This window comes from Schistocerca nitens, chromosome 1, assembly GCF_023898315.1.
Source record: "Schistocerca nitens isolate TAMUIC-IGC-003100 chromosome 1, iqSchNite1.1, whole genome shotgun sequence".
Lineage (NCBI taxonomy): Eukaryota > Metazoa > Arthropoda > Insecta > Orthoptera > Acrididae > Schistocerca > Schistocerca nitens.
Genome location: NC_064614.1, coordinates 1,192,030,679 through 1,192,042,337, shown reverse-complemented (window position 1 = coordinate 1,192,042,337; position 11,659 = coordinate 1,192,030,679). Strand labels below are relative to the sequence as shown.

Sequence of the window (11,659 nt, the reverse complement as noted above, 5' to 3'; positions counted from 1 at the left end):
TATACCAGATGTTCCGTAAACACCGTGCAGCCTTTTACATCGGCATGACTACCACCAAATTATAAATTAGGATGAATGGGAACAGGCAGGGGGTGTATACTGGCAACACACAATATCCTGTTACAGAGCATGCTCTACAGCACGTCAGTCATGACTCGGTGCCTGTCTCACCACATGTACCTTCTGGATTCTACCACCAGACACCAGTTTCTCAGCACTCCGCAGGTGGGAAGTAGAGCTACAGCGCGTCCTTGGTTCTCGCCACCCACCTGGTCTTAATTTACATTAATTTCTTCCATCTCAGCATTTCTTCATAATAACTACTCTTTTCTTCACTTTAATTTAGTTTTCTACATCTTTCATTGTCCTACCCATCTATTTTTTATTGCTCCCCTTCCACCTCTATTACTTACAACGCACTTAGCTTTTCACTCTTATTAACTCATGCATGACGTTTGAACAGTAATCTCTGTCTTGCATATTACCCTGTCTTCACCTTTAAGCTCTCAGGTTTTCAAATCTCATCCAATGCAGTCCCCAACAATCAGTCTTTCCTTCTTATCCTGTCAGGTAAGTCTCCCTTGACCTGCAGTTCTGGGTGACTTGCCCAAAATGTACCCCTTTTCGTAGACCTCTCCATTTCTTTTCCTTCACCCCTCTTCCTTCCTCTTCAACCCTTCTGCTGGAAGAAGGAATAGCAGGCCTGAATGTAGCTTTCTTTTATTTGTGTGTTCTGCCACCACTTGGTCAGTAGATTTTTTTTCTATCCAATTACAACTGTACAATGTGCTTGGAAGCTTAGGTTGGCCTTCTTTTGTGCTCATGTTTCTTTCATTCTTTTACTATGAGATGTTTTCCTCATTTCTAACAATTTCTTCTTCTTCTTCTTCTCCTCCTCCTCCTCCTCCTCCTCCCCCCCCCCCTCTCTTTGGTTTTTCCTCCATGCCATCTTGCCTTTTTTAACTTTAGATCAAATAGTTTCCACATTTTGAATCTCTTCTTGTGTTTTGCCTAATTTATTTCATAGCCTTTGTTTTTACTTTACTCTTGGTTTCAGGACAATCAACCATTTGTTTTGATATAGCCACACAAGTTTAAGGTGCCTAAGTTTATATGGTTGGGCTGTTGTACATAATGATACTAGTTTGTCCAACATGACCCATGTCCTAATTATTGGGTACAATATCCACCCATAAGGCTCTGAGGCCCAAGTCATCTTTAGTGTAATGCAGTCCATGTAAATTTTTAATTTTTGCTGGAAGATAGCTTTGACCCATATCTCCATTACACAGGCATGACATATTTAATTTCATTGGTTACATACTCCCGGTAAACAGCCAAGCCAAATAATATTTCAGACATCATTCGGGACACCAATTTGTCTTGTGTTTAACAATTATGAAATGATTTATCCCAAATTAGATATTATTTCACCAGTATCAGTTACATTTGTTAACAACACTTTGCCAGCTCAAAGATGGGTTGAAACGATTTTTCATTTCAGCCATAATCACATTCAGTTTTCAAATTTACTCAAGTTCGCAGAGTTTCTTTCCTGCCTTCCTAGCACTAATGCTACCACTGAAAGGGTATTTCCCCACATGAATAGTAAATGAACCAGGTCTGGGACAAAACACACTTTGCTTTAGAAACTATCGAAGCTATGTTAGTGAATAGAGTGAAAGTTTGGAAGGTAGGAGACGAGATACTGGCAGAAGTAAAGCTGTGAGGACCAGGCGTGAGTCGTGCTTCGGTAGCTCAGATGGTAGAGCACTTGCCTGCAAAAGACAAAGGTCCCGAGTTCGAGTCTCGGTCGGGCACACAGTTTTAATCTGCCAGGAAGTTTCAGAGTGAATTGTGATGAAACTAATAATTTTTTTTGTTCATGCTGTTGAATAATACAGATATTCTGAAGAAGATTCACAGCACTGATAAATACAGTACATCTGCTCATGCTTCATCTTAGAAATTACAAATAAAATATAAATTTTTGTAACAAATTAGTGATATTTTGCATTTATTATCTTTTTTCCAGTGTCAACATTTTTTAATATGACCCAGATTTGGGTCTGGAAAATGTGTTCATATTACTCTTCAGTCGACACACTGACTTGGTTTGCCATTTGTTTTATGACTTACTAAAAGCACAGAACTGGCAACATGCCATCCTTCAAAGTCTCCATTCTAAATTAAATATCAGGAAGGATGCACTTCATATGGTCAGTCAACATACATACTGCTTTAATGTCATGTGACGAAACTGCAAAAGTAGTTATCTCTGCAAAACCACACGACTCATTTGGGAGCTAAATTTGATTACTTGTGTTCAAAACATTCCACAAAAAGATTCCTCATGGCCCAAACATGACACACAAATTATGTCAAAATACCAGTGATACTGAAAACTGTCACATTTCTTCCTTCCAATTTACTCTCTGACAGTCACTGAAGATGGTTTGCTTCCAGTGCTTTCTTACAAGATAATCAGTCTCTCAAATCAACGTGCTTACCATTTAATGGCCTCCAACATTGCAATGATCCCAGTAGTACCCTAATGAAAGGTATCATTTAACACTCTATAATTTGTTACAAATTTATTCTTCTTTAAAGGAAGGAGGACGATCTCACTATTAATCTACTTCAGAGCTATATTGGGATTTAACAATAACATTAAAATGGTTTTGTGCTTGAAGAAATCTCTCACATTCATGCTCCATTTTCTATCAGAGAATGAAGATCATTTTATATTTGTTGGTTTAATTTAATCTATAAATACACAAAATAATGTAAGATGTAGTATATTTTTCTCTATATTTTCTTATAGATTTCTGGGAAATGGAGCATTAAGTTTTCTGATAAAAGCATGTGAAAGACTAAAACAATGTCAGTCAGCTATAATAAATCTATTTAATTTTTTTACAGAACTTTATTACAATTTCTGTCAAATGTTTTGATCCAAGCTAAACTATTTGTACATAATCTTAAAATTGTAGATGAATTTATAAAGAAGGGAACAAACAGTATGACTCATAGGAATGGTTGCACACAATTTACAGAAACAGATGTAGATCTTAACCACATATGATGACAATTTAGGGTAAGACTATGATCACATTAAACGGACACATTAGTTGACAATAATGAGCAATTTGTCCAATAATATTAAATTATTCTATCATGCTGGACATAATAACCAACACAGTTTGTAGCTAAACAATATGAAAAGTACCTCAGCATTAAGTATGTGCTTTGTGATGAGAATTTATTGCATTTGTATTTGCTTTGAGATACAAAAATCCATTGAAATTTTAGTTTTAATTTTAATTATACTTTAAAAATACAGTCTCTATACAGCAATCAAATGATCATCTACAATGAGCAAATATAGATCTTAAAATAACTTTTCAGTGACTTCAACAATGGCATCACACATTGTGTGCCCTTAAAAGCTAATCTCCTCTATCACTCTTGAAGTGCACATTACGTGATGATCAAAAAAAAATGTGTGTTTAAGGTTCATCTTACGCCAGCAGAAAATGGTATGTTCAATCATTCATACCTCATCCACTAACGTTCACAGATAATGTAGAAATAAAAGTTTATTTTCATCAATCAGAATTTAGATTTTTGTCTCAATTATCACAACTGTAATGGGTGGCATCTGAATGTCTTACCCATACACAGAGTTGGTGCAACTTCATGAAGGCAGTATTGGAAAGCTACACATGCACAGGATAATCCACAAAATAATTACTTCTCCAAGTACAAAATAATCTACTTTATCTCTAGATATTAAATAAGAACCTCTGTTCCACAGACGTTTGACATACATTTCAAAAATCGGGAAAAAAGAAAATAAATACTTGACTTTTTGATTTTTTTCCTATACAACACACATGAAGGAAGGAATTATAAAATAGATGTCAAACTGTTTATAAAATGGAAATTCTATAAATAACATATTTCTTTACAAACAGTACTACAGAGAAACAATGTACACTGCCACTATGAACATTAATTACATGCTGAGGTATAAAAGATGACACAGTAATTCTTATGATGAATCTGAAGATCCAAATTTGCTTTGTCCATTTCTTTCTGCTCTGCTGTTCATAGCAGGAAACAATTCTACCTATTCTTGTGGTTTTAACTCCTGCCTGCTACAGAATTGCAGCTAATTGGCTTACAGCCTATCTAAAGCACAAGTAAAATCCTAACAACTGGGTGTGAATTTAGTCATCTGACACTGTTCAAAATCAGTATTATAATATTAAAATGTTCACAAAACAGCTACCTATGATGCAAAGAATTTCAAGTATTTATTGTGTGACACTTTGAACATCCATCACACCCAAATACAGTAATCGACTGCGTACTGACTGTCAGACCTTTCTTCTGCACATGGCAGTAACAAATAAAATCTCACATAATTGGCATTCTTGCCAGCTTCGGTAAATTAGAACATACTGCTGTAGACACACAGTAACTGCAGCAGATTCACAGAGAATGCAGTCTCATCCCATTAATTATAGTACAACTCTTCTATTTGCATTTTGTCTGCATTGCGACATTTAAATAAAATATTGTACAATGAAAAAAAAACTATCTACAACAACTTAATATAATACAGTAAAAAAGGTACATGCCTATCAACTTGTATAACAAAATCAAATGAAGTACTGCATACATTTATCAGTAAAATGACAAAAGTGCAGTCATACAATAAGCGTTGCTGCTGGTGGCAAGTATTACTCATAAGTGTGAATACATAAAACTACAAAGTCTAGAAAAATCAGGTAACAAAACTGAAAAAAAGGAATAATTTCTTCTGGCATGAAAAACACGCTACAATTTTGAACAGTTTACACCCTCTCTTCAACATTTTGTAGAAAGACAGAAATACTGGGAATGGAGGACTGACAGGCCCATTTTGTGGCTGCCATCAGTCTTGATTGTTACGTGAGAAGGGCCAGTTGCCTCGTACTGTGTTGCCTTTGGCACTGGCACCGGAACTCAGAGATCGCTCCCGGAAAGTTGGTGAGGATGATGATGATGCACAAGAACTAAGACTTGTGGATGGCGTCATACCAAATATTTCTTGTACGGTAGGTCGATGGTAATCTGTTGAGCTCACCGACTCTGCAAAAGCGAGCACATTAATTACTTTCTGGCCAGATCGTGAGAGCCAGCAGTAAATGGTCAAAACATAATTTATATCCACAAGATACAGCAAGAACAAAGTACTGAAACTGTTTCCTGTAAAAGGAAGTTATATTTTCTTGGTCTTTAGTACACAAGTAATAACGAAAGAAAAAGGCAGCTGATCTACAAAAGTGTGTTGTGTTTTTTATGAATTGTGAGGACATTATAATTATACTTATCTACTAGAGCAAGAAAAAACAATTAGATATCATGCAGCACTGCACCAGGTTCCAGTAGCTGTTCGGAGTTTTGATGCAGTGGAACAAAATATGCAAGCATTGCATCATATCATCATCAGTTATCAGAATAACAATATGAAGTGGAAGCATGAAGAGAATAGACATCTGATGAAAGTGCAATCACATATTCTGCCTACTAAGCCACTAAATTTCTACATAAATTAGGGGGGGGGGGGGGAAATCGGTCTGTTTATCACAGCCTGCTATACTATGAACTCGTAACTAAGTTCATGCAAACAATTATTCTCAATCATCCCTTCTTCAAGTGAAATATAACTTCATGAATCACGGGATTAATTTGAGGAAGACTTGAGGTATTAATTTTAATTTTTTTTATAATTGTCTAGATCATGTACATTATAAAACATTAAAATGTGACAACTTTTATCAGTTGACTAAGCGACCATGATCACATCTGAGAACAAATAAAGAACAGAAAATTGCCTTAAGTTAAATTTTACAAATCAAAACCTCAAACTTATACAAGACAGAAAGCAAGGAAATAAATAAAAGTACTATAGAACTCCGCTAATCCATCCCCTACGGGGCCGAGAGCATGGTCAGAATGCAAAAAAGGCCGGATTGTCAGAAGAACAGTTTTAGTTAGTAACAAAACAAAAAAGATAAGGTCAACACACTAAAAATTCTTATACAAAAGTGTACTGTAAAGTAGTGTCTGTAGTCTAAAATACACCTATATCTTACAGTAACTATATTGCTACTGTAAGTGAAAGTTTAACAGCTGTCCATATCCTATTAGAGACACACAACTAATTTGTAATTAACTAATTAAAACATGAGATTACTTGATAAAAAGTGTTAATCAGGACAAAAAAGATCTGTAATGAGCTTCTGCTTAGCAACCAACAACCTTGATTTTGCCACCATGTTCCACCATTATCTATCCACAAAATGCCTTTTGGGTGGACGTATGGCTCATTCAATTTACTGGAAGGTTATACCAAACGCTTTTTTTTACTAACTGTATGCGATACTTGAGCCATAGGTTCATTGTCTTCATTACCATCACCAGCTTTATCATTATCATTGGTTCTCCAATTTACAGCACCAATGATTTGATCATCAGTTAATTATTCTCCCATTGTGCAGTGAACTTCAGCTGTACTGATCCACTCACTCATGCCACTGGGCTCAATGCCCAGTTGTAAAGTTTGCAAATGCCACAAAATCCTTGGAGTGTCTTGACTTTCATCACTTGTTGCACGATCTGTTTCATCTTAATTCTCTTCACCCATTTCATTTGAGGTTTCATCTTTAATTTCATTCACTTCCAGCCACAGTTTGTGGCAACATTTTTTCAAGCATTGATGCCGGCTTTTCTTCCCAAACTTTGGCAATTGTATAGATCATATCTTTTATATTCCTGATTTCATTGCTTGAAACAACCTACCTTCTTGTGTCCTATCTAAAGTTGATCAGTTGTATTTATGATGATATTGCCTCTTGAGCCACTCACTGACATTCTGGTCCATGAACTGGATTAGACATGTTATGTCGGCAGGAAGAAACAAAGTTTCATTTCACCTTTTGAAGTTCACCTTCAGATGGATGAGATGTCATACTGTCAAGTATCAATATGGCACGTTTACGAGAGGTGTTGGTTTCATTTTCCTACTCACTTTTAAGGTATTTTGTAATGATAGGGGCTAATTGGTCATAAAACCATTCCTTAAAGAAACTGGATTTCATCCATCACTTTGACTTGTGGTTGCAATTATACATGATACTGCTGCGATATTTATGTTTTTGAATATCTTCAACTTTTTTGGCTTTTCTGATCACAAATAATGGCATCTTGTGATTGTCATTAGCAGTACTACAGAAAGCAATAGTAATTCTATCTTTGCCAAGTTTTGTACCTGCAAGACATTGATTTTGTGTAGCAAGAATACTTATATGGAGCATTTGGTTCAAGCCACACTCATCAATGTTATACACATGATCAGGGGTCAGGTTTAGCTCTTTAACCAAGTTTTCAAATATCAGAACAAATTCATCTGCAACTTTTTCATCATCAGACAGCTTTTCACCTACAGTAATTACATTTTATATGCCACATTGTTTTTTCCACCAATGTAACCATTGTTCACTTGCTGTAAACTTTTCATTTTCAAGTAATTTTTCATACGAAACCAGTGCATTTTCTTTTAGGATTGGTCCAGACTACAGAGTTCCTTTTCTTCTCTCCTGTTCAAACCACAAACACAAAGCATTGTCTAGAATTTCACTTTCAGGCTTCTTCGAAGTCTTCAGTCCTTTTACATCATAGACCATCTCTGTACGACTTACAAGAGTTTTCATATTTTTTACCAGTCCTTAACAGTTGTTATGCAAGTCCTTACCTCACTTGCAACAATTTGAAGAGACTCACCTTACCTAACATTTCAAACACTTTCAGTTTCTCTCCTAAAGATATTGTCATTTAGTTGATGCCATAACTTAGTTTTATATATTGTAATATGTGAGACCAACACTGTTACTAGTTTCTAAAAGAAATATTTGCATAATAAACTTAGTGATTGAGTTAGAAACAAGACATTTCATATTAAAACTGGTCTAACTACTGCACCTATCAATGGTCAGCTGCCTAGAGATCAATATCGCTGATGATGAGTCATTAACAAGTTTTAACAAACACCAGGAATGGGATGGTTGGACTATGTGGGGAATCAGACCATCTGAGGTCAGTTTAGTGAGATTCTACTGTAATAAATGGGCATCAGCTAAATGTGTAATATATATAAATTAACAATATTATGAGTACATCAAAGGGATAATGTGCCATGTCCATATGAGTAACACTCAAGCATGGTATATTTATTTCTGTTTACTACCCCCGTTTTTATTTTTGTAATAATTTTCACTAGGTAACATATTTCTGCTATTTCTCTTATTCCTATAGGTTTTTAACCAGTCAGTTTTACCTTGCTGATTTATTCAGTTTTTTTTTTTTTTTACTGTGAAACCTAGTTTACTTGATGACACTATGTTGCACACAACTGTGCTACCAGCCAGTGTGCACGTGTGGCGCGAGTTTGCACGAATCGGTGGCGAAATTAAACACTACCACAATGTTCCAACTTTGTCACCACTAGATGCTAGTATTGAGGTTAGGTGTGACAGCAGATTGCACAAACTGAAATATGACATGGGGAACAGAGAAAATTGTTCAGTTTTTTGGGTACCAATGCCATGCATGTGTGTTTGTGGGATTTACATGGTGCAGACTTAAAAACAAGCAGAGATATACTGCTGTGCTTGAGGCCATCATACATGAACTGAAACTGGATGGCTTCACAATACATGAGCTGGAGAGCAAAATTCATTCAGTTAGGAGTACAAATACAAACGAATTTAGAAAAATACAGGCAACAAAACATCTAGCTGTAGAACACCCCATGTCTCCAAGACAAAAATCCCATGCTTTGAGTTATCTTATTCTTTTTTAAGGGAAACAGTTGGCAGTAGGAAAGTTTTCACTATCCAGCTGCAAGACCAAACACGTTTCTCACTGTTCCCACCCCTTGTACTGCGATTTAACACAAACAAGCATAACTCTACCACAATTTTACAGCTGCCAAAACTTTCATTTTACACATGACTGTGGCACTTAGAAAACAATCAAACTGAAGTGTACACTGGTCATACCATGTCTACAGAGGTATATGAAACCATTTGCGTGCAACTTGTTTTATGCAAAGATTGGTGTAACCCAGAAATGATTAGGTCAACTGAAACTAGTCACCACATTGTGATGTTTTATAAAGCACACTATGGGGACAATTATTAAAAAAAATTAAGAAATTTTATTTGATCCCTTTCTCCTTCTCTATGTCGAATATAACTTGCGTCTGAAATGCCATGAAGCATAACTTCTTTGAATTACATAGGTCTTTAAGCATTTGAGGACGCTGTCCAAAGGCAACAAAGATGATACATGAAGTTTTCCTCCTATTAATCAGTAACACAGCATTTTTGTTAGAATTTCAGTTCATAATACAGAGTGTTCCAAAAAGAATATACATATTAGAAAGTATTATTTTGTCCAAACTATCGATCACTGCACCTCAGCTCGGCTACTGGAGAAACGAATACATAGTCTAGTTTATATTAATAGCTGCTAGATGTCTGTTGTTTCTGTTTATATTGGTAACCATCTTATACTTAAAATGGCTACTCTGCAGCAGAAATCATTTTGTGTTATTGAGTTTGTGAAATGCAATTCCATGATTACAGTGCAAAGGCGTTTCAGGTTGAGGTACCAAACTGATCCTCTGAATGGGTGGAACATTCGCAGATGGTATCAGCAGTTTCTAGATACAGGACGTGTATGTAAGGGAAAGATTCTTGGCTGCCCTCATGTTTCTGAAGAAAATATTGCATGAATTCCAACTGCTTTCCAACATAGTCCTTCAAAATCAACTCGTCATGCCAGTCGGGAGTTACAACTGCCCACAACAACAATTTGGTATGTTTTGAGACGTTGGTTGGTTATAGAGCCATGCAAGTTACAGCTGTTACAAGCTCTGCGTCCTGATGACAAACGCAAATATGCAGCATTTTTTAATGAGATTCTTGATGCTATTGATAATGATAACACTTCCACACAACGCATTGTGTTCAGTGGTGAAGCAACTTTCCATGTTAGTGGTCAGGTAAACAAACACAATGTTTGAATTTGGGGCCTACAAAACCAACATGCAGCCATTGAACATGAATGAGATTTGCCCAAAGTCAATGTGTTTTGTGCGATATCCCAATCATCTGTTTATGGCCCATTCTTCTTTGATGGAAACACAGTTAATGGTCAGCAGTATCTTGCTATGTTACAAAACTGGTTGTTTCTGAGGCTGCACGAATACAACTTCATTTTTCAACAAGACGGGACACCCCCTCACTGGAGTCGCCAAGTGCATGAATATCTGAATGAAACTCTACCGAACCGTTGGATTGGTCATCAAGGAGCTGGCGACTTAGCAGGTCTCAGCTGGGCTCCACTGTCACCGGATTTGACACACTCCGACTTCTTCCTGTGGGGTTTTGTTAAAGACAATGTTTATGTGCCACCACTCCCATAGAACCTGGAAGAGTTGAAGAACTGGATCTGTACTGCCATAACATCAGTGACAAAGGACATGCTTGCCCGAGTATGGAAGGAATTTGAGTATCGATGTGATATTGTTTGTGTCATTGATGGAGGACACATTGAACATGTGTAATCTGAACTTGACAGGTTCATAAATAGGTATGTAAAGTTTCATATTCGTATGTCTTAATGTTTAATAAATATATATATTCTTTCTGAAACACCCTGTATGTAAGACAATACAAGAAAGATGAACTGATGCAGTTCAACATACCCATGTGAAACAGCTCATTCTGATTAAATCACCAATCAATGGTTTTCAGACATTGTATATTTATAAGTACAATCAGAAATAGATCACTGAGACATGCTATTTGAAAACAGCACTTAGCTAATTATAAATTTTTCGCTATTATTTGCTTCTTTAACTACATGCTATGACAACTGACTGCAACCATGATGCATTTGTGAAGATTAACCTCTTTATTCCTTACGTACACGAGTGGACTTCCAGAATTCACACTGTAAAATTAATAAATGGGTTTTACCAACACAATACCTGCATCACATGTTTTTGTTCCTATAGTTTCGATTTTTGCCACTAGATTGTACCACACACTGCATGCAGTGCTACTTACAGTGTTTTGAAGATATAATTCAGAAGAATGGTGAAGAATGCCTCTAAATGCAGCAATGAAATGTGTACTTCATGCACGATAACGGTGTACAGGAAGTGAAATATATATTTGTGTTTACTTAATAACAATTTCATTTTAAAATTGTATGACCAAGATTTTTTTATTAAGTGTTATTAAAATTTTTCCTTCTAATGATTAAGACCACAAGTACACATGTGTACCTTAAATATTTTAGAAAATATAAAAAATAATAATTAAATCAATGTAATTTAGAATTTAGCTATGTGTAAAAACAATAAAATGACTGATGAAAACATTGCATTTTTAGCACTCTTCTGTAACACTACAGTTCCAGGTCTTATCTTGCCTCTCATGTGTACTGTGTCATCCATGTTTCATTTGTATAGGCTACATTTGAGACTAATACTTCCATAAAGGAAGTGTCCTGTCCTATCCTATTCTGTTCTGTCCCA

General features: G+C 35.9%; 1 protein-coding gene across 2 annotated transcripts in view; it reads right to left on the bottom strand.

Moving 5' to 3' along the window:
- Positions 1-2,888: 2,888 nt before the first annotated feature.
- LOC126200863 (rhotekin-like) overlaps positions 2,889-11,659 on the bottom strand; it is a 501,233-nt gene continuing 492,462 nt past the window's right edge. For both annotated transcript variants that reach the window (XM_049936743.1, XM_049936741.1), the window contains exon 9: positions 2,889-5,139. In XM_049936743.1, coding sequence (XP_049792700.1) covers positions 4,943-5,139 — 197 coding nt within the window. In that variant the 3' untranslated portion in view covers positions 2,889-4,942. The remainder of the gene's footprint in view (positions 5,140-11,659) is intronic.